Raw genomic sequence first — 22,057 nt, forward strand, 5'->3', positions numbered from 1 at the left:
CCCATAAAAATGCAACAAAGAGGATAAAAATGCGAAGGAAATCTCACACAGCCTCCCAATCCATAGCATCGACAATAAAATCCCAATCTGCTTCCGAATCGCCCGACAAGGCGTTACCAGTACCGTTCTCGACCCTAGCGACCTGCTCCCGAGCCAGTGCAAGTCCGTCTTCCAAACCGACAAAGATTTCTGATAGGATATGGTCGAAATCATAGCTTTCGAGCGGCATTGCACTCTCCTCCGGTCGATGGAACGAATCTTTCTCCGCCTCTTCTTTCGACATGTCGGCTGTCTTCCACCGATTGCGAAGTTCCTTCGCTTTCCTCAACTGCTCGCGTACGTTTCCAGTGCCGAGAACAGAATGCAATGGACAGCTCTCCCTCTCTAGTGTGTCCAGGACATTGGCATGATACCGATGCATAGCCGCAATGGACCTATTTCGCCCAAGCCTCGGAGTCGATTGCGATCTAGTAATAGCACCAGTGACCGTCACGCCGAAAACGCCGAGTAAATGCACGATTGCCCGCTCCAGAAGCGCATAGTACTCGAAGAAATCAATCTTAAACATGATCTCGGCATGCGCGACATCAACACCACTGTCAGCGGGTAGCGTAGCCAGGCGGTAACCCTCCGCCAGAAAGGGTAATTTCCACTTTAATCGCCCGACAATTTTCATGAAGCGGGCCAGTTCCTGCGAGGGAGGTGGGTGGTTCGGCCCTCGGGTATGATTCTGCCCTCGGGGCGTAGACGATGACCGTTTCGTTTCTTCTGGACGAGGGGCCCATCGTGATTCGAGTAGACTGGACGTGGTCCTCGATGGCATTTCGATAACCTTTGGCTGGCTGGAACTGATGTCAGAGATGGTCTTTGCGGCGCCGAGCGGAAAACAGCTTCAGGTTTTGGTTGTGATCAGAGTGGAACCATGGAACCACTCCCGGGCTAACTCGCGATTGGTATAGTGGTTTCACATTGATCGCGAACTGGTCCTGCTTGCGAACATTTCTAGAAGACTAGAACCTGTTTGGCGCTTTTTCAGGCTGATCTAGATTTTTTCCCAGAGCTGTGTCTTGGTTTGTTTTATGCCTAGAAAATATCTTGATGAGTCACTCGGAATGATCACAAATCTTGGTAGCTTGGCTCCGATGGAGACAGATGTAATCGAGACTCCTTTGTGGATTTCGTCAACTCAGGAGAACCTGGAAGGAAAGACATTTTGACTTCATTTCGAAAGAAAAGATGAGTCGAACTGGACAGTCCGGAAAAGATCACAATGAACCCCTGAGGCATGAATCGAATAATGAGAAGGGTAGGCGGTGAGACTGTCTAGCGTCGCTCATGTGAAGATCTTTTGTCAAACAAAGAACAGAGTGCGATTTAAGTGTGGAGACTATCTAGGGAGTTGGAGAACTACTCTTAGCAAGGCAATGTCACGGGTAGGAGAAACGTGAGAGAAAAGGGAACCTACTAATCAGAGGCGGGATTCGAACCCACAGGTGCTCTTGGAAAACGCCTCCGAAAGACGGAGGTTACGGATTTGGAAGTACAAAAGTCGTACTTTACCTGATATAGCTTAGCGTCTAGGACGCATGTGCTGAATTAGCATTTATCAAGAGAGCTCTACCAGCTTCACCTATACAAGACATTGTAGATCTGACTGGGATCAACAGTCTTCAGCTCTAGGTTCTACATCGAAAGTATGAACTGCTAGAATCCAGCATAGAAATCTTCCAAAACTCTGCAGTCGCACGTAAACCAATTCCCCGACCAGTTTAGCAAATATATATTTTTGGAAAGTTGAACTTGTTCATGCATGTATATATACAGGAAGACTCGGATCATTGTTCAATCACTTCAAAGTTCAACTCCCAATCTGGATCCGACTCTTCTTCCGAGTCCGTATCCGACGCTGCATCTGGATTGAATGTCCATGGCCCCCACATATTCCTACATGGAATCTCAACATCATGGGGAGGGTCAGGAGCAAATGAGACGGGAGTAAGCGCTCCCTTACCCAGCATTTCGACCCGGGGAGGCTCATTCAACTGATCGATCTGCTGCTTCATCTTCCTCACCTTTTGTACATATTCATTGTCTATCTTGTCCACAGGCAACGTCACTAGTTGCATCCCCTCAAGCCCCTGACTCTGCAACGCATTACGTAACATCCTCTTCCTCCAGTGCTCATCTTCCTCATCCTCATCAGTAAAAGCATCGTCACCTCCCAGAACCGACCGAATGGCAGCAGCCCACATGCGTCGCCATCGACCACAATGCAGGATATGATGCAAGGCTACTTGGTCTCCTTCGCTCGGCCTTTCCAGGTGCGGCGCATACGGACCGGTCGCCAACCTTGCAAACCCGGGATAACTAGAACAAACCCAATCTGGGAGACAATAGGTGAAGTAGTCGATCCGTGTTCGTATATCGAAATAGGGGAGATTCTTTTCCGGCTGTAAGAAGGCGTCCATACTCCGCCCAAACAACTCCCCGTATATGATCATTTGGAAGGTGGCGCGGTCTGCCTCCGTGTAGATGGTGTAGGGTTCGCTCACCCCGCCATTCCAGAAGTTTGGCGTGGCGAACCACTGTCTACCGGCCATCTTGTCGATCTTGTCCGAGAGGGGGTTAATGATGGAGAACCGGGCTAGATGTGTTCTTCGAATGTCTTCTAATGTTAGGCCTGCATGTTGGAGGCAGAATTCATAGAGGCTGTCGATTCCACCTTGGAAGGCTTCGCGGAGGGCTAATGTGCGAGTTTCATCCCCTAATGCCCAGTCACTGACTTGGCGGGCTGTGGCAGCGACGAGGAAATGCGGGTGGGGAGAAAAGAATGTAGGGGCCGAGGCGGCGGCTAGCCGCAGTATGGTGTTGGGGAGTGCTGTGTATAAACAATCACGGAGTCGGCGACATGATGATGCTGCGTTGGTAAACGTCTCGATGTTATCGATGTAGAAGGGGAGAAGACAAAGGATTTCATTGGGGAGTTTGTCGAGACTCATGACGAGTGACATAAGCGAAGAACAATGGACGACGAAGTGGAGTGACAACGCAGGAGTGAGCAGTCTTTAAAAGGTGTTTGATGGTGAGGCTGAGTAATGTTCCACTAGTGTTGCCTATCAGCTTGAGTCATGTGTTGCTCTAACAAGGCTGAATGCTGAGCCACTGTGGGGTGAGATGCTGTCAGAAGGAAGCACCACTAAACCATAAATAGTGCCCGGACTCTAAGAGAGTCATTTAAGTGGTGTCCTAGCCAGGGGGCTACTTGCCAGGGGCATATATGTCCCGCCATTGTCATAGGATGTTCAACGTCGTGAGACACTGAAATTCGTTGAATTACCCGAGTTAACCGACTTCCTCTCCTCTGCAGAGCCCATAGAGGTCAATTGTATGCCCAGTATTCACTGATCTCCGGCTAGCAATTGTTCTGCATTTCCTTCACTACTTCAGGTCCCACTGTGCAAGGATAATTATTAGTCAAACATACACTAGTAAAAGGGATATGAGATTTGTATATATTTAATGTAGAGGTGGGACATGGATGAGAGTAGGAAGCCTGCCACTAGCTTAACATGTCCTAGTAATAAGGAGAGTGAGTATTAGTACGTAGGGCTTCACAGGTACATTTCTAGAGAGGAACAGCTGGAGGAATGTTGTGCCTATTTTCTCAGGTGTCCATGTCACATTGTGAACTGACGTCAGAGGGTTTCCATCGCTTCGATCCATCAATGAAATCAACGCGATCGCCAGGGGAAATCGCAACCACGACAAATCTTTCATATATAATGAAAGGAGCTCTCTCAGTAATTGGCCTTTCACGCGTTGCGTTCCTTTACTCCTTTCCTCTCTCGTCGCGAGCTCGATCTACGCTGACCCCTACAATCATTCGCAACATGCCACAAAAGCGCAAACCATCGCAAAACGGTACCAGGGAAAATGGAACCAACAGCACCTCAGATACTAACAAGCGGGGCAAATCCGATCTATCATCACCGCATCCCAATTCGCGACAAGCGGAAGAATTTGGAATAGTCTTGCGACAATTCTACCCGCCCGAAATGAGCAACGAGCGGTGCCAAGCCTACAACGACGGAACGCTGGAACGGCCAATGGAGACATTGAATAGGGTCTGTGAAGAAACAGTAGATGCCCGTCTATCGATTCGGCCAAATGCGGCCGTGGTGCATTGGTTCAAGTCCGATCTGCGATTGCATGATAATCGCGCTTTACGGAAGGCATATGAGGTTGCACGCGAACATTCCATCCCTCTTATCGCGCTCTACATTCTCTCACCGGAGGATCTCACGGCGCATTTAAGCAGTCCTGCACGGGTAGATTTGACGTTGAGGACGTTGGAGCAACTGAAGCTGGACTTGGGCGAGTTGGATATTCCCTTGCATATGGAAACGCAGGAGAGCCGGAGGGATATCCCGCAGCGCATTATTCATCTATGTCAAGAGTGGGGTGCCAATCACCTTTTTGCAAATATTGAGTACGAAGTTGATGAGCTTCGGCGAGAGGCAAAGTTGGTCCGGCTGTGCGTCGAGAACGGCATCGCCTTTGATGTGCTCCATGACACCTGCGTTGTTCCTCCAGGGTTACTCAGTAGTCAACAGGGAAAACAGTATGCTGTGTACAGTCCATGGTTTCGCTCCTGGCAGATGTTTCTTATGGATAATCCGGAGCATCTCGAAGTGTCGGAAGAACCTGGCTCTAATCCTGGGAATGCTCGGAAAGTCTTCAAGGACCTTTTCGCAAGCGAGGTCCCCGGAGCACCGAATAACAAGCGATTGTCCGATGAAGAAAGGGAACACTTTCGTCAACTATATCCAGCGGGAGAGCACGAGGGTTTAGATCGCCTAGAAAGCTTTCTGGAAGAGAAAGCCACGGCTTACGATGATATGCGGAACTCACTATCTAAGCAGACCACATCAGTTCTAAGTCCGTACTTTGCCTCTGGATCATTGAGTGCTAGAACTGCGGTGGCTAAAGCTAAGAAAGCAAACAAAAACCAACTGGACCGAAATGAGCTTGGCTTTGTATCTTGGATCAGTGAGGTGGCATGGAGGGACTTTTACAAACACGTGTTGGTTCGTTGGCCGTTCATATGGTAAGCACGTGTCAATTTCCTGTGGATAATGTTAGGTCGAGCTAATACAGACAGCATGAACAAATGCTTCAAGCCTGAATTTACAGACCTCGAATGGGAATATAACATGGACTATTTTAACGCGTGGTGCGAGGGTAGAACCGGCTTCCCCATTGTCGACGCTGCCATGCGACAGATGAAAAGCTCCGCCTGGATGCACAACCGGTCTCGCATGATCGTCGCATCCTTTCTATCGAAGGATCTGTTGATAGACTGGCGACGCGGAGAGAGATACTTTATGGAACACCTCATCGACGGCGATTTCGCCTCCAACCACGGCGGCTGGGGGTTCGGCTCCAGCACCGGAGTCGATCCACAACCATACTTTCGCATCTTCAGTCCCTTACGTCAGAGCGAGCGATTCGACCCGGACGGGGATTATATACGGCGCTGGGTACCGGAGCTGCGTGAAATCGAGGGATCGGCTATTCATGATCCGTATGATCGCGGCGCGGGCGACTTGGCCGAGAAGAACGGATATCCGAGACCGATCGTAGATCATGCGACAAGGCGGGCGCTCGCCTTAGATCGGTATAAGAAGGCTGCTGGTGGAAAGTCGAGATAGATTTCTTATGGAACGTTAAATATCCTCAGCAACTACGGGCTCAGCATGGGGTAACGGCATGGACGCTAGCTCCCTATTTCGTGGTGGTATCCGTCAAAGGGACATTTTGCGAAAGTACTATACCAGCCTCTGTGTAGGCGGTAATACGGGACGATCCATAGTACTCCTTGCCAATGGATAGACTACTCCTCGGTGATCCAGTGACAACCAGGTGTTAAAATACGAGGAGAACCGTCTTCTGGAAGTGTTGTTGACACGTCAGACGTCTGATAAAAGCTTCGAAAAGCTGTTTAAAAGAATATCCTATTTCTAATACTGCTTGTGTATGTAGATCTAACTAAAGCACATTTATCGGTGGAACAGTTAAACAGTAACATATCGAATCATCCACCATACGTTAGCCAGATCACGAGATCCCACTGAAAAATCAGAAAACAAAGCCGGAGCGGAGAAGGCCCATAACGGACGAAAACAACCTTGAGGTGAGAACGAAGTGAACAGTGGAGAGGCTGACAGTCAGAATCTAACTGATACAAAACCATGCTTGGATCACTGCAGTTCCTGGATGACCTCCAAAAGACCGTCGCGAACACCACACGGAAGAGGCCAATCTTGAATACCACCAAAGGCGACCTCTTTATTCGTAAAATACCAATGCTCAATACTCTTAAGAACCATACGTGCCTTTTTGGAATATATGGCAGCAGCGGTATACCGAGGCTGTTGCCGTAGAGCTTGAGCGAAGCGTGTTGCTGGAATACCCCAGGGATGCACCTGAAAGTCGTCGACATAGTCCACATGTTCAAAGAGCAGACCTTGGTGTCCTCGGGGCCACTCTGCACGTGGTTTATCGAAGAAAGAAAGATCATCCGGACCTGCAAGTTGAAAGGTGTTAAGATAGGTTGCACGCTTGAACAAGCCTTTCGGGGCCCAGACACCATGCCTTTCGACGTGCCAGTGATAGTGTGCCGCGCGATGCTCGAGGTCAGTGGGCAGGGGGTCGATGACAGAAGCTGAAGGGAAGGGATCCTCAGTGTCGAATTCGAAATCCACTAGCAAAGCATCTCCTGGAAGACATATCCCATTGTGTCCACGATCAGGTGCTCCTTGCTCCCGCTTGGCGTGTTGCTCCCGCTGGCGCCGTCTCTCCTCGTGTTCCTGGGCTTGCAATGTACTGATCCTAGCAAGAACGCCCCTTGTAGCCTCCTTGAGCTTCTCGAAGCGAGTGACAATAGAGTCGTTCACGAAACCGCCCTGCGAGTTGGGTTGGAGCTCCTTGGCACATGGATTCACCATGCCAGTAACCCGACCGAACGAGGACGGGTCAATCTCTCCACGGTCATCGGCTGCTTGTTGCTCACGATACCAAAGGCAAAGACGGTCGAGGTCTTCGTGTGTCAGGGGATGCTGAAATATCGCGTTGTTGCCCCGTCTGACCTGAGAGATCGCTAGTCGAACCTCCCAAAGCCTTCGTTCCTTGCGCCAAGAGCGTAACACCAGGAGGAATCGGTGGCGATAGGTGGTCAACTCGATTATGTGAGTCTGTATCATCTCTCTGACCTTGATCAGTCTGAGTTTCTCGGTGGCAAAGCTGGGGTTAAGGCAGTAGTCTGTGCTATTCAGAAGTCTGCCGGTCCTGCTAGCGATGGTCCAAAAAGGGGGCTCGAGAGAAACATGCAAGACTGCAACATCAAACGCCACACGAGCTCTGATACCAGCACTCTCATCCACATGATCTGGAATGTTTAAGACCATGCCAACAGGGACAGTACCCAACCTAGGTTCCTTGTAGGTAGGTATTTCAGGCGGGGACTCCGTGAAGGACAGAATATCGGTAGATCGATAGGCATAGGCTGCAAATCGTTCAGGGAGAAACCAGAAGAGCGGGTACCCAGGGCATTTGATATTGGCCGACTGGTGTTGGTTTTGAAAGACGGCAGTTCTTCCACCAATGCTACGGTGCTGTTCATGGTTCACATGGTGTCTTTCGTTTGGGGTCTTCTCATCACCACCACGTTGGTTGGTCTCAGGGGTAGGCTGCTTTTTGCTTTCACCAGGACTGTCGACCGGGGCGTTGGGCTGGGCAGGCTTCGCCTCAGACAGTTCAGCTGCCGGCTGTGCTATACTGGCGGATGTAGAGGCATCAGGCGTTTCAGTCCTCTGTCTCTTAGGCGAAGGTTGACGATGGCGGCTTCCCCGTCGCAATCGACGTGTTCCGTGCATTTCCTCTGATGTGACTGTGGGGTGGTAATGCTTGAATACCAGATTGTTCATCGAGTTTATGGGATCATATACGGAGGGCACGGACAAGAGACACGAAAGTTAAGGGTGCGAAGGTGGAAGAACGCGAGATACGCCAGAAGGGTGTTTTGAATGTTACGCGAGAGAAAGAACACAAATCTAACAGTGATCATCAGGAACAGAAAGACAAGGGCCCAGTGAATTGAACGCCACCTGCGCCACCATCAAACAAGCTACCAATAGGTGGCCGATATGAATCAAGGCAGTGACATATACGGGAAAGATAGGAAGCACTTTGACTCATAGCTTTCAGTGAATAACTGTCATGGCAAAGTACACTCCCAGTGATTGCCTCCAATGTAAGTATTTCTCAGTGGGTACCTGTGTGATATTAATACACAACTCATGTCTTCCATGGTTCAACTGAATCACGAACCTGCAATGACTACGCCGGAACGATATCCCAAGCTCTGGATTATCATCCACGTACTTTGTCCCCGTGATTGTCTCTGGGGCTACCCCGTGTTCCACCCAAGCCACCAACGCAGCCAAGATATTTTCATTCCCATTAAATGGCGTCATTGCTGGAGCAGGGCTACCACCCTGTCCAAATGCCCATGCGCCCGGCCCTGAGCTACAGTGGGACATGCCTGAGATGCGAAAAAAGCGGAAGAAGTTATCAAGCTCGGAGGAAGACATGTTCATAGCTGTCGCAAGATGATTGTAAAACCGCTCCGTGTTGAAGCTTGTTATCTTACCGTCCTGCTGCCCATGGAAGGTGATTATCTTTCCTCCTCGCTTTTCGTAGTTTGATAGGTCGTTCGGCCAGGTCCTGATATTCTGCGGATTCAAGTCATCCGCGACCTTTGCGTCGTGGATATCAAACTCAGCTGGATCCCAAGACGGGTTATAAACCACGTATTGAAACCATTCCTTAACATCATGCCTAAGTACACGATCACATTGAGATTAGGTGGACTTACTTTAGAATAACGGAATGGCTTCCCTGTATAAAGCTGGTCTGCGGCCTCTAGCTCGCTCCCTGGTTGCATTGCTGGGAATATCAGTTGTCCATCTTCGCCGTACATCGGACTAAAGACCTTCCGCACGATCTCTACTTGCGCAGGGCTGAGACAATTATTTATTCTATCGTCCGTACACTTTAATGCTTCTGGACAGAAATTGCACAAAGAGGGATCCTCGATGATTCCGTCATTGACACAGTCAAGTGTATCGCACTGTGTCAATACCTCCGCGTGGATCAGATCCTTCCATGTGGATACACTTATGAAGTCAGTAGAGTTAGCGGAGCCAGTAATTGGGAAGAAACTTGCTCTCCAAGAGACAAGACTGTTGAAGTCCACTGCCGGTGAGCCCGCGATAATGCCGTCGAAGTCGTCTGGGAATTCCACTGCAGAATTAATGCCTTGCCGTCCACCCAAGGAGCAGCCCAGATAGTATGACTTCCTATGAGGTTCTCCATAGAACGCTTGAGTGATTTCTTTGCCTATCACTGTGCTAAGATGAAGTCTGCTAACAGTCAGCTTTCTAGACCTGCATGGACACAATGCGACAACATGACATACGCTCTCCAAGCAAAATCCGCAAGAACATCCGAGTTCTGGTAAAACGAGGCAGCAGTCGTGCCATTGTGTCCGTTATTCGACCCGACAACGGCGAATCCATTTGCGGCCCCGTACGCAAGATCCTCATATTTTATACCTGTTCAGTCAGCGTTATCAGGACACTGTGATAATTACAGACCTCTGTTGACTAGGGGGTATCAACATACAACCATCGATACCACCATTTCCGGTCCCCAAAAACCTTCCCGTCCAATTTCTTGGGAGCCATATTTCTGTGGTAACGCTCGATCTGTTGGACGTCTCCACGTATAATGCGACACGGCAAAGGTCCACTGTGACAACCTGATTCGGGCGAGCACATGTTGCATCATTGTACGGCAAACTGAGATTTGTCCCCGCGGGCACATATTCAGTGAACTCACGATGTGCGTTCGCAGCCCTCGTATCAGGTGAAAAAGCTTGGCATGAGGCTGGGAAGTCAGTCCCCACGGCCAAGGCGAGAGATAGATTTACGCCGAGGAGGGTTAGCCACAGCGAGACCTTCATAATTACCTTGGTGTCAATATGAATAGGTAGTCCTTTGGTTTCTCACTGTTCCTCGGGTGTGGTGAAGTCCGACCGTGGATATCAAAGCTACAACTCCAAAGAGGAAAGAAATGCGCAGAAAGAGTCGGTCCCTTGCGTTCGACGTGGCGCTGAGCTAACTAGTCTCGTCCTTGGCGGCTGATCACTACGATATGCGGATGCGGTAATCTGAAGAGCCGGTGATGCTCGTACACATCGTGAGCAAACAGAGGTAAAGAAAATAAATGAGACAGTGATTCGCAGGTTGTGATTAAGAGGGGCGTCCAACTTCAGTTGCAATCGGTAGTAAAGGCAGAGGTATCAATCATGGTGCTCTACACATATTAGATTAACAAAATGCTTGGCAAGCAGCTTGATTGGGTAGATCAGCCTCGATCATAGAGTAGACGAAGCTTCTATACACAAATCCAAAGGGTACAGCAATGCGATGTAGGTATCAATGCTTCAAGGTCAGCTTACAGTGGGGCAAACTAAATCTACGGAGTACACTGTACGCCTCGCATCGCGGACCGGAGTGCGGATTAAGTGGTCTGTGTACACGGATTAGATTGTAGGGAATTGTTAATTAGTGATTACTAATAATTAAGCGTTGATAATCGGGTCTGCACGAAGTTCAATCGAGGCTTAGGATTCGGCAGAAGACATGCATATCTCCACCCACAATATATTAACATGCTACTCCCGAGTACAGGCGCTAATTATAAGAATATAGGGTTAGCCGCCGTATGCAGTACCAAGCAACATCCTCACATCAACCATGATTCACAATATCCTCCTCACCGGTTCCTCGGGCTATCTTGGGGGTACCCTGCTCGCGCGCCTCAAAAGGGCAGATTTACCTCCATACGGCAAGGTTTATGCTCTTGTTCGCTCTGAAAAGCAAGCCCGATGCGTGCAAGAATACGGCGCCGAGCCTTTGTTCTGCAATGTTGACGACCATGTTCAAATTACGACCGCAATTGTTGACAGAGAGATTTCTGTGATATATTTCCTCATCGACGCTTACAATCAGACACGTCAGCAAGTGATGATCAGGGCCCTTGGAAAGGTAAAAGAACGCACGGGTAAAATTGTGCACTTCGTGCATACTACTGGCGCCAAACAATTCAGTCGGCATGGGGGTGTTCAACATGACAGACCTTTACTTGATACCGACCCGATGCTCTATGACATCCAGAAAAGTGCTGCTCCTCCGTATAAGTGGTTTGCCCAGGTAAAAAGCTTCCTAATTCGGTGCATACAGCGACACGGTCGCTAATCTACTGAACAGGGTCTTAGAACGAATGTCGCAGTTATTGACACCGCAGAGGAGAACGGAGTGCGAGGTTACATACTTGCTCCCTGCATAGTATATGGAGAGGGAGAGGGGTTCGGCAACCGCACTTCTATTCAGGACGTTGCAGTCGTGAAAGCGGCGAAGAAGACTGGTCGAGTTTATAAGGTCGATTTAGATGATCCCGTAAGTTGCACGTGGATCATCATGGACTTTCTGTAATTACGCTAACATGCCCGCCAGATCTGGCCTGTTTGCCACGTTAGTGACAATGCTGCCCTCTACTTGCAGATCCTACGGCAAATCTTGCTCGGTAGCGATATCGGATATAATAAGGACGGGTTTTTCCTTGCTGCTTCTGGAAGTATAGCCTGGAATGACATCTATGATGCTTTTGCGAAAGCTCTCGCGAGACGTGGTGTGGTTGATGATAGTACGGTAGAACACGCAGACGAAACAGCCCTGAAGGGAATGGCTGAAGCACTCGGGGTGGACCCATCTATTGTGCCTTTTCAGGTCGGTGGCAAGTATGTAACTCGCTATCCTCGATCCTATCTTCAAATAATTGTTAACGTACTCTAGGTGTACCTTTACTGCAGTCCATGGCAAGCAGATCGGCTGGCAGCCGCAATACCCACCCGAGCATATACTCGAAGCGGCAGATGCCGAGGTCGAACTGATTCTGAAGAGTCTGGAGCTTGACAGTTAAAGGGGAGCTATTCGGTAATTCCACAGCTAAGCGCAAATGGACATTGATAGACTTCAAAGTTTACATGAATGGATTTAATGGAAGAATTACGAGAACTTCATTGGCAAATTTAAGGGACTGTAGCTACGTGAGCTATATTCATGCTATGTCTATGCTGCAGCTCTCCCGGTAGACACTACATCAAACTAAAGCTGGAACAATAGTAGACAGAATTCACTTTATCTGAAATGGGTCTATGAGCCCCCTAATAGGTCGACCTACAGGCCAGGGGAATTCATGAGGAGCATTCCTCTATATCTACAAAGGCTGAACATTCCTCGTCGAAACAAGCCTATTTCATGGCTTTAATTTGCAAATCAAGCTCAAGCACCTAACGTGAAATTCACTAGGTCAAACTAGGAGGCTATGGTATTACCCAGATGCACCTGAGCTACAGGTGACGCCAAGGTCAGAAGGAGTGTTGCCACACAGGATCTTCGCATCCCCTGAAGGAGCCTTCACCTCAAAGCCACTGATAGTGACATCGCAGGTGCCCTTGGACCCACAGTTCAGATTAGCTACCACAGGGTCCTCCTTATCACTCGTGGTGCCCGTGAAGCCCTTAACGACAATTCCTTCCAGCACTGCGTCGCCGGGGTTTTCTTCACAATATGTGTCATCTTCGCCATAACAGCTTTGAATCTGGAAGGCATAATCACAGCCATCGACAATAAAATCCTCGAATGTGGCGTTCTTCACCGTTGATAGGCCATGGTCTCCACCGCTGGGGTAGGTTTTGATGCCTGCTGCCTTGCTCGAGTTGATCATTGTAATGTTGCGGGCATAAACATTCTGGACGGTATCGTCGCTAGACTTTCCAAGCGAGCCCACCGAAATGCCATGGGATCCTGTACAAGACACATTCTCAACAGTTACATAATTTGCGCCCGGTTTGAACGCCACGCAGTCATCGTCGTTCGTGATAGCGACCGATGAGATTGTCACGTATGTGCTGGCGCCTATGTCAAAGGCATCCGTATTCTTTGGAAGATTGTCCGAATTTGAGGTAGCATCCATAGTCAGACTTGTAAACTGGGCATTTGATGTGTCACCTTTGACGGAAATAAACACATTGGGAGGGTTCTTCTGTCGAAGACCGGACACCTCGATATTGCTGCCGCCGGTGATATAAAGCAGGGTCGGGCGCTTGTAGCTGCTGTCTTCAGCGAATTTATCCCACCTGCGTAAGAGAATTAGTCATTATCTAGGGAGATAATAGTGACAAGCAACGTACGACTCTTGCCCATTCCCATCAATCACCCCAGAGCCCGTTACCGAGCGGAGCTTCAACCCGTCAATGTCCGAGACAGTGATCATGGCCGTCTTTCCATTCCAGTAATCTGTGGAACTGGTGAACTGGAGCAGACCTTCGACCTGGAAGTCACAATTCGAGCATCCCTTGAAATCGAGTACACTATTCAAGTAGTACGTCGTATCGGCCGGGATTATGATTATACCTCCGTCACCGCATGATGTGATTGCCTCCTGGATTGCCGGAACGTCATCGGTTGAGGAGCTTCCACCAGCAGTGGGTGTGCAAGCAGCACGAGGCTTGATAGTCCTATCGGGGGATGTTTCGCTTCTCGATGGGGCAGCTCTGCTGAGGCCAACTAGCGACAGCAGGAAAATGCTATTGAGGCTGATCATTTTCGCACTGATCACACAAGGCTCACAGATGCTTATTTCCAGTTTGCACCACTGAAGAATCCCGTCGAGCAATGCCAAATATATAGTTCAAGGACGCAAAATTCATCGCCTTCAATTACAATAACGTCTCACCATTGCGCCGGTCCTGTGAATCACATGTACCATGTCGAACACGAAGCATGTCCAGGACTCCGGGTAGGGCGGCCTGTTTGACGGAGAAACTACTTGTTCGTAGAGATTGTCCGTGACATCCGGGGAATGCCTGAAGCTTGTTTTGTTTAAATTGCCCTAGAGTCTCCAACCGATATTAGGGGAATTGATCGTCGTCCGGGGAAGATTACATTGGGCGGGAATAGTCCGGCTAAATGAGCACCCGCTTTTAACCTGTGGGGACTCCGCGAACTCCGGGACTTGTACTTTGCCGATTGATGGAAGAATTCTGGAATATCTGATCATATCTGAATACGATTTAGAGCCCATGATAGGCATGTGAGACAATGTCTCAGGTTGTGTCCCGAACACGTCGTGCAGGGTTTATAATCATGCCCATGAACATCATTACCAGTTGGGTACAGCATTGCTTATATCCCGATCTACCTATCTCCTTTGTACGCTGACCTAACATGCACGGTTCCCTCCTGAAACTTGCTCTATTGAGCTTCAGTCTCGGTAGTTCTGCAGCTGTCCTACCCAGGGACACAGGTCGAACCAGTGCGCCATCTGGATGTTCTACGGTAGGCACGTCTGGCGATTATTCAACCATCGGCGATGCTCTCACTGCTCTAGGCTCATCGACGGCGGACGCATGTATTTACATTGCCGCTGGCACGTACGAGGAGCAGCTGGTTATTAACTATGCGGGTCACTTGACATTATACGGAGAGACAACAGATACACAAACCTATAAGCAGAATACCGTCACCATCACTCATACCATATCATCTCCGGAGGCAGGTTCCCTCGATAACAGTGCCACTGTCAATATCAAGTCGGACTTGGTTTCGGTGTACAATATCAATATAGCGAATGGATATGGGTCAGGCGCGCAGGCCGTTGCGTAAGCGTTTACTCTTTTCCACTGTCCGTAGGAGAAGCCATAGAGAGATCTAACGCGCAGCTGTTACCGATATTAGCCTCGTCGCAAATGCCGACCAACTTGGCTTTTATGCATGCCAATTCACAGGGTATCAGGATACTTTGTATGCCAAAGCCGGCCATCAGTACTATATCAATTCTCGGATTGAAGGTGCGTTTTTCGTGGTCATTTTTCATTTAACCAGATCTAGACTGGAGTTAATATCATACCAGGAGCTGTCGATTATATCTTTGGCGACGCATCTGCCTGGTTTGAAAATTGCGATATAGTCTCGAATGGTGCTGGTTACATCACCGCCATGTCGCGTGAAACCACTTCGGACACTGCTTGGTATGCCATTGACCACTGCAACATCAAGGCAGCGTCGGGAGTGGATCTGACTGGCGATGTATACCTGGGCCGACCCTGGCGCGTCCTCGCCCGCGTGATCTATCAGTACTCAGTCCTACCCGACATTATTAACGCCAAAGGTTGGCATTCTATGGCGGATGGTGCGACGCCTCTCTATTATGAGTTCAACAATACTGGTGCTGGATCCGACACATCGGACCGAGAGTATCTAAGTACCATTGATGCTCCTGTGACCAAGGAAACAGTTTTAGGAGACGACTATAAAAATTGGGTCGATTTAAGCTATTAGTCCGATAAACTATAGTCAGTTCGAGAGATAAAATGTGGACGTAGCTCTAGCAGCAGAATTTTGTTTACAGTAGACCCTAGTATTCTCCTCTTATAAAATGTAGTCATGAACTCTAGCTGAGTCGGCTCGGAGATATATTTTCATGAGATGTGATGCACTGAGTAATACCACAGCCTTTTCCCCCTGATTGATTGCTTTTACGTCGAGCGATTTGGGCAGGTACCGGCTTTTGTTTTTTTTGCTGCAAAGTCAAAAATGTGTATTAGATTCGCGGTTTCGCCTGGAGTCGCTCCTTGATCTCGGGAATGAAAAGTGAATGAGTTGATGGTTTGCTGCCTCGACACCTCAGGCATGGAGGCATGACTCCTCTGTTTATACGGAACGCCCATTGGCCATCTTGCTTCAAGAGTGGAGCATGGTGCGTCTTGGCTGCCGAGAGAGGGATAGTGATGGCCACGGTTGACTCTTGCCGGCCCTAAATCTTCACTCCTACAACCTCTAACGGCACACTCCCCTTGGCATGAATCACCTCGGGCGATGGACGGGTCTTCCTCGACTTACGCCACAGAATCATGCTGGACTTGTCGTCGCCGTCGCAGAAGATGCGATCGCTTGCTGCCAGTATGTCAGAAGTGTGAGATAATGCAAGATCAATGCCTCGGGTACGCCAAGGAACGACCCCTCCGGTGGACGAATAGCGTCGCCAGTCGCGGCAAATGGATGGGGAAGACCGTGCCAAGCGTCGGATCACCAATGTCAATCGGTCGGTTACTAATTGACCCTGGTTTGCAAGATCTAACGCGGCCAATGCGAGAGTATATCGCATATTGTACGTAGATTCACCCAACGTGGCAAGGGAACATACTGATAGTGGTGTGTAGTCGAGCGAAATTGCAGTCCAGAGTGTGTGATATATGACCTAGGGCCCAATAATCCATTCAAAGAATTTATGAGCCTGATCCCATCCAGTCGGGGCCTTTGTCATATCATGGTTTCCATTGCAGCGCTACACCAGGCGCAGCGGGAGTTGAGTAATAGCCGATTAATTGGCAACGAGCAGTTTCTTGGAGAACTGGACACCGTGGAAGGGGCAAGAAACTCACCCCGATTCTACGAATATCTCTATCACAAACAGCAGGCTCTTTATCTGTTGAGAACTAGGTACCACGAGGCACCGTATCAAGACTCGTACGGGGTTATTGCTTCAGTCTTCCTGTTCATTTGGCTGGCGTGTTTAGAAAGCGGGAGAAATACCTGGGCATATCATCTCAATGGATTAAAAGAGATTATGCAGGCCCAGATCCTGTCCATGGACCTAGCGCAGTCGACAAGCTTAACGGCGGCATTTTCCCGATTTTATGAATATTTCGACACGAGCTATGCCATGTTAGTACAAACCATCTTCCCCTTTCAACCAGTGTATGCCTAACATCTCAGCTTCGAAATTCTTGGGTCAACATTGGTGAAATCCAAACAGCAATATCAACCTCTCTTCACTTCAATACCAATCATTGAAATCCTTAAACGCTCCGAATCCCTAACATGGACGGGTTGTCCGGCAGACCTCCTTTACATACTGTCATCCGTCAACTCCGCCTGTTCAGGCCCTGTCCCCCCAGACCCGAACGTTATAGCCCACCTGTTCTCTCAGGTCGAGACCTTCTCGCCTCAAAAATGGGCTTTTGCAACTTCTAATGTGTCTCACCTGACCGTCCGATATCATGTAGCATGCATATACAAAGCCGCCGCATTGATCTACATGTCGCAAGCCTTTTCCCACAAATCCCAGCAGCATTACTTAGCCAAATGGCACATACTCGGCTCACTTGATTCCATCATCGCACATTTCACATCGGTCGGCCCCGGGAACATTCATTTCAAAGGGCTGTTATGGCCGGCGTTCATCATTGGTGCTGAGGCACGAACTGAGCACCAGAGATCAGCGATTATGGAGGTGTTGGACCATTTGTGGAGGCTTTGGCGCGCTCAGAATGTAGTATACGCGTTGGAAATTCTTAAGAAGATATGGGAAGGACAGGCCACCCCTGAGGGAGCATCACAGCCCTGGATTGCATATTTGTATGAACAAGGGGAAAATTGGATTTTTGTCTAGTGCTAGGTCGAGGACTTCATATGGCAACTGCCCAGTTTTCTGGTCTTTGGGATGTTTCATGTCCTGCCAGTGTAGCTTATCATCTCATGTACATATTATTTAGGTCATATACCCTGGAAATACACTAGTCCTCACAGCTGGGATATGGTCTGTCGGTGTTATAGTTACCCGTAGTATTTTTGATCGGGTTTTCTGAAATGTCAAGTACTAATCTTTTCCCACCGCGTCTGAGGACATGGGGGGATTTCCCAGGGGAATATCATGGGTATAATAGATGGATTATTCTGCACACCATGGAATTTGAGAGTGCAAGAACAAGCATAATCTACTCAGCGTGGGAATATGCTACTGGGACATGGTTACTATTTGGCAATACTTCACGGCTCTAGGTTTAGCTTCGAAATTTGGCGAATGTGCCGATTTATATCTCCTTTCAGGAGTGGCTCACCTTAGATTGCTGTTCGCAAGTTCTCCTCGCTTGTCTTGCAGGATATGTGGGTGCAAAATAAGCTCGGGAAAATAGGAAGATAACCGTGGTTTGAAACAACTTAGTATATTGCGTAGAACCAAATTAATAAATCATGATTTCATCCCTTACAAGGGTAAAGACTAGATTAAGCACGATATTCAGACGTAAAGACATAATTTATCAGGCGTCTGGGCATATAAACCCCACCAATGGATCCTATTGTACTGCCCTCTCCCAGATGCCATCCACATCCTCATCCGGGCTCATATTATCGACAATGCCCAGTGCCGTGGTCGGCTTCTTGTAACCCAGCAGTTCCAGCATCTTGGGACTCATTTCGCGAACTTTGCTTCTTGGAATAGCGAGAAATTGGTTCTCCTCGGTGCGGAGATGGCCACGAATAAAGAATAAGCTGTGCATCGTTCGGACAGAATCAGGCACAGAATTATGCCCGCCGCCATGGAAGGCCGAAGCGAGAAAGATCAAAGCCGAGCCGGGCGACATTTCTGTTCAGTTAACATGCGCCTCTTATTGTATCGTGTCTCACGCAGATAGGGATTACATACCTGCAAAGCAAACCTCATCGGCCCGAGCCCACCGGTCATCATCCCATTTATGACTTCCCGGGACGAACATTGTTCCCCCGTTCTCCCTCGTCACCTCACACCCGGCGATTAAACACCCAAACTGGCTCGCCTGCTTGAAGCTCCATGGGACAAATGGATTCCGCGTGTGGCGGATATTGTGAACGTTATCGTCACGGTGCAGGAGCTGCCTCGGGGCTCCGTAGCCGATGTTCATCGATACGCTGAGACTCAGCAACGGGTCAAGCGTATTGGGCTCGGCGTTGCCCTCGCGGTATAGAACAAAGTCATCACGGAGGATTTGCTGTCGCAATTGTTCGAGAACAGGGTGTTCGCAGATTTGCGCGATCGTTTTGGATTTCCCAACTAGCCCTGGGATAAGTGTTGTCTGTGGAGGAATCGTGGTAAATGCATCGCCATCAACAGTTGGGTTGAGGTGACGCCGGTGCTTTTGGTTCCAGGGTTTGAGGTCCTGTTCGATCGCGGATAATTCGTCCTTCGAAACAAGATCTGTGAGGATTACACCGCCGTCCCGTTCGAGGATTGCGAGAATGTATTCAATCGGGGTTGTGGAAGGGACCTTTTCTATGGATGCTGTGGGTTGGTATGAGGGATCGATTGGGGCTGGTACTGGGAGTGGAAGCCGAGTCATGGTTATTTTGCGATTTCGATGCGATGGTCAGTAGTAATTGTTCTTTTCTCGTTTCAGCCTTGATAGCTTGTCAAAGATAGACAAATATCGTTCTTAAGCAGATTGGATCCCCGCATTGAACAGAGTCGACTGCGGGGGATATGATATGTGGTGCTCTCATTTTTTATACCGCTTTGGGAATTTCCGAGGCTCGCCATTCTCGGCGTACGCCATCAGTCGATAAAATCTATAATGACCCCCAGCATTGTGCAGCTGTCAGTACTTCCGATAGGCTACCTATGTTATATAGGATAGTAGATTGCTTCATGCTTTTGTGAGACCGCTCTTCCCAGGTTATATATAACCACTTGAGCCGGACCGGTACCGACATCCATTGCTACAACAATTCCAAAGATACTAGAAAAACCATAAAAACGGAATATTAGTTGGCACTGATTGAAACGTAACATAATGAAGACATCGAACTACCTATATAGCACGGTCAGTACACGGAGGTCTTGCTATCCCGGCATGAGCAAGTCTTTTATATACGGACACAAAGGGACAACATTAGTCCTGCAGGCGGTTCAACCTCTTGCGTAATGTTTAGAATTTTTATAAGTCGCGTATCAAACCCTACGCGCTGTTCCTCGCGTATTTTAGCTTCGTTTATGTCGATGCCTAGGCCCTATACAAGATTTAATAAGCTAATTTAATAAAAAATAATAAAATAAAAATAGACGGACGGACGGCAGAAGATACAGGCGGTGTGGGTCGTGAAGACACCGGTAGTTTCAACTTGCTAGTAGAGAGTGAGTTAGTCTCCTGCAAGTTTCGCGTCTTGGGCCCCGAATGAGGGAAAGTACCATGCAGATTGCTCCCAGCAGCTTCAGTGCGGATGAAATCGCCCCCATATATAGCCCTCCACGCGTCTTGGCGCCTTTATAAGGTCGAAAGACTCACGATCGGCTCACACAATTGCGTTTCATTTCAGATCTTAGGGAATCTATAAGGCAAACAGCTTGATCAGTCAGCTATGGTGGGTATCCCAGGTCGATCCAAGGGATGTAAGACATGCAGGCGGCGGAAGATCGGGGTATGTTAGATACCTAGTAGTAGAATGAAGTCGACATGGGATATGCTAAGCTTTGCATAGTGCGACCTGCAAGAACCACAATGCGGACAATGCAAGAAAAGCGGCCGTCACTGTGAGGGCTTCGACAAGGATATTGCCTTCATCCACCGGACGCCTCAGGGACTGCTTCGCAAAGGCCAAGAACAGTGCCAAGGGCCTGCTCCTTGGGAGACTTCATGCGGGGCGAACTCTACGTCGACGAAGCAAATACCCCCACAGATCAACAACGCGGCGATCTATGTTGATGGCATGCTCCATACATTCCTAGTCGCTTTTCTACCCTCTTCACCGATTCTACCTCTCAGCCATCACTCCAACATCACCGTGCCCCCTGCACCATGGATGCGGATCGCCATTGCTCTCCCTAGGCGCGGCCCTCTTCTCTCCACCGCCCTGCAGGCTCTGTGTATGACCAAAATTGCGCGAGCCCACGGCGACCAGGCATTACTGATGCAAGGCATGGCCGCACATACACAGGCTCTGCGAGCGTTGCAAAATGCGATCAATGACAGAAATACAGCACTGACGGATGAAACGCTGGCCGCGATACGGGTTTTAGGGACGTATGAGCTGCATGAGGGCACGATGGGAAGTGTCGTCGGCTGGACGAGTCATGAGGAAGGGGTCGACCAGTTGGTGCAGTTGAGAGGATTCAACTCCAGTCAGTATGAGAGCGAGTTGGGCCAGGCACTGTTTGGGGAAGTTAGGAGGAGCGCGGTGAGTGAGCTCATATTTGTTTCCGTCCTTACGCCGCGTTGCCAAATATCATGCCGGCAGTTGATACTGACAAGGACTGTAGATGATCCGAGGTCTTCAATTCTTCAAAGGTTCCTTCTTTAGCGAAACGCGCTGGTGCATCGAGCCCTGGGGGACCAAGCCAAAAGACTACGTCCAGCAACTCTACGATATTGGGCTGCTTCTTCCACCCATCCTTGAAGAGCTCCACACAATCCAAAGCCTGCCCAACGCCCCGCGCCGGGCACAGATCTGGCAAAGGTGCCAGCACCTAGAGGATCGCTTCAGTGCCTGGCATGCCCGCCTCCTAACCCTTTTCCCTACCCCCCCATACTGGGAAGAGCCGGCTGAGCTGATGGACCGCTCCAGCGACATCCGGCCAGGCCCGTTTGAGGCTTCGTTTGACTTCCTCAACATCCACGTCGCCGACAGCCTGGATTTCTTCTGGGCCTTGCGCATCCTCTTGCACACCGTCCTGCGTCGCCTCTCAGGTGCGCCCGAACAAAGCGATGCGATCATTGGGGCCTGTGCTTGCAATATCGCCAGGTCGGTCCCGTATTTCACACAGCCGAAGTGTGGGTTTTTGGGCGTGCAGTGGTTGATCTTTCCGTTAAAGACGGCCTTCTCGGCATTTCGGCAAATGGGATGGGAGATTGAATGGGAGTGGAGTAGGGGAGTACTAGTAGCCATGAAGAATAGGGGAATCTCTTATGGAGGCGATATTGTGGACGCTCAGTGGGGGGAGCGGGTTCGATGATGCGGATTGCACATTTACCATTTTTTAGAGTTGATATCATTTAGCGTACATTATCGTTGGAGGAGTTCTGACTTAGATGTATGTCAATCGGTTAGGACTGGATGTT

At 49.2% G+C, this 22,057-nt stretch overlaps 11 protein-coding genes across 11 annotated transcripts; 4 read left to right on the forward strand and 7 right to left on the reverse strand.

Moving 5' to 3' along the window:
- Positions 1–43: 43 nt before the first annotated feature.
- On the reverse strand, positions 44–1,000 carry AO090102000017 (uncharacterized protein; the record flags this gene model as incomplete). Its single annotated transcript, XM_023237018.1, has 2 exons — positions 44–890; positions 969–1,000. The coding sequence occupies 2 exons, from the start codon at positions 998–1,000 to the stop codon at positions 44–46; spliced, it is 879 nt and encodes a 292-aa protein (XP_023091642.1).
- An 835-nt stretch (positions 1,001–1,835) lies between these two features.
- Positions 1,836–2,999, reverse strand: AO090102000016 (uncharacterized protein; the record flags this gene model as incomplete). Its single annotated transcript, XM_001822213.3, has 1 exon — positions 1,836–2,999. The coding sequence occupies one exon, from the start codon at positions 2,997–2,999 to the stop codon at positions 1,836–1,838; it is 1,164 nt and encodes a 387-aa protein (XP_001822265.3).
- A 783-nt stretch (positions 3,000–3,782) lies between these two features.
- On the forward strand, positions 3,783–5,711 carry AO090102000015 (deoxyribodipyrimidine photo-lyase PHR1; the record flags this gene model as incomplete). Its single annotated transcript, XM_001822212.3, has 2 exons — positions 3,783–5,107; positions 5,162–5,711. 2 exons carry the CDS (start codon positions 3,783–3,785, stop codon positions 5,709–5,711), a joined length of 1,875 nt encoding a protein of 624 aa, XP_001822264.3.
- A 549-nt stretch (positions 5,712–6,260) lies between these two features.
- On the reverse strand, positions 6,261–7,934 carry AO090102000014 (uncharacterized protein; the record flags this gene model as incomplete). The annotated part of the gene is made up of 1 exon (XM_023237019.1): positions 6,261–7,934. One exon carries the CDS (start codon positions 7,932–7,934, stop codon positions 6,261–6,263), a length of 1,674 nt encoding a protein of 557 aa, XP_023091641.1.
- Positions 7,935–8,275: 341 nt separating this feature from the next.
- Positions 8,276–10,084, reverse strand: AO090102000013 (uncharacterized protein; the record flags this gene model as incomplete). Its single annotated transcript, XM_023237020.1, has 5 exons — positions 8,276–8,333; positions 8,389–8,885; positions 8,936–9,482; positions 9,539–9,674; positions 9,745–10,084. 5 exons carry the CDS (start codon positions 10,082–10,084, stop codon positions 8,276–8,278), a joined length of 1,578 nt encoding a protein of 525 aa, XP_023091640.1.
- A 1,264-nt stretch (positions 10,085–11,348) lies between these two features.
- AO090102000012 (uncharacterized protein) lies at positions 11,349–12,392 on the reverse strand (the record flags this gene model as incomplete). The annotated part of the gene is made up of 5 exons (XM_023237022.1): positions 11,349–11,547; positions 11,695–11,904; positions 12,035–12,112; positions 12,196–12,222; positions 12,367–12,392. The coding sequence occupies 5 exons, from the start codon at positions 12,390–12,392 to the stop codon at positions 11,349–11,351; spliced, it is 540 nt and encodes a 179-aa protein (XP_023091639.1).
- Positions 12,393–12,516: 124 nt separating this feature from the next.
- Positions 12,517–13,791, reverse strand: AO090102000011 (putative extracellular exo-polygalacturonase; the record flags this gene model as incomplete). Its single annotated transcript, XM_001822208.1, has 2 exons — positions 12,517–13,324; positions 13,379–13,791. The coding sequence occupies 2 exons, from the start codon at positions 13,789–13,791 to the stop codon at positions 12,517–12,519; spliced, it is 1,221 nt and encodes a 406-aa protein (XP_001822260.1).
- Positions 13,792–14,414: 623 nt separating this feature from the next.
- On the forward strand, positions 14,415–15,527 carry pmeA (putative pectin methylesterase; the record flags this gene model as incomplete). Its single annotated transcript, XM_001822207.1, has 3 exons — positions 14,415–14,848; positions 14,925–15,037; positions 15,100–15,527. 3 exons carry the CDS (start codon positions 14,415–14,417, stop codon positions 15,525–15,527), a joined length of 975 nt encoding a protein of 324 aa, XP_001822259.1.
- Positions 15,528–16,515: 988 nt separating this feature from the next.
- AO090102000009 (uncharacterized protein) lies at positions 16,516–16,956 on the forward strand (the record flags this gene model as incomplete). Its single annotated transcript, XM_001822206.3, has 1 exon — positions 16,516–16,956. The coding sequence occupies one exon, from the start codon at positions 16,516–16,518 to the stop codon at positions 16,954–16,956; it is 441 nt and encodes a 146-aa protein (XP_001822258.3).
- Positions 16,957–18,667: 1,711 nt separating this feature from the next.
- Positions 18,668–19,345, reverse strand: AO090102000008 (uncharacterized protein; the record flags this gene model as incomplete). The annotated part of the gene is made up of 1 exon (XM_001822205.3): positions 18,668–19,345. The coding sequence occupies one exon, from the start codon at positions 19,343–19,345 to the stop codon at positions 18,668–18,670; it is 678 nt and encodes a 225-aa protein (XP_001822257.3).
- A 1,015-nt stretch (positions 19,346–20,360) lies between these two features.
- On the forward strand, positions 20,361–21,951 carry AO090102000007 (Zn(II)2Cys6 transcription factor; the record flags this gene model as incomplete). Its single annotated transcript, XM_023237023.1, has 3 exons — positions 20,361–20,420; positions 20,481–21,176; positions 21,259–21,951. 3 exons carry the CDS (start codon positions 20,361–20,363, stop codon positions 21,949–21,951), a joined length of 1,449 nt encoding a protein of 482 aa, XP_023091638.1.
- Between the last annotated feature and the right edge of the window lie 106 nt (positions 21,952–22,057).

Source organism: Aspergillus oryzae, chromosome 4, assembly GCF_000184455.2.
Source record: "Aspergillus oryzae RIB40 DNA, chromosome 4".
Lineage (NCBI taxonomy): Eukaryota > Fungi > Ascomycota > Eurotiomycetes > Eurotiales > Aspergillaceae > Aspergillus > Aspergillus oryzae.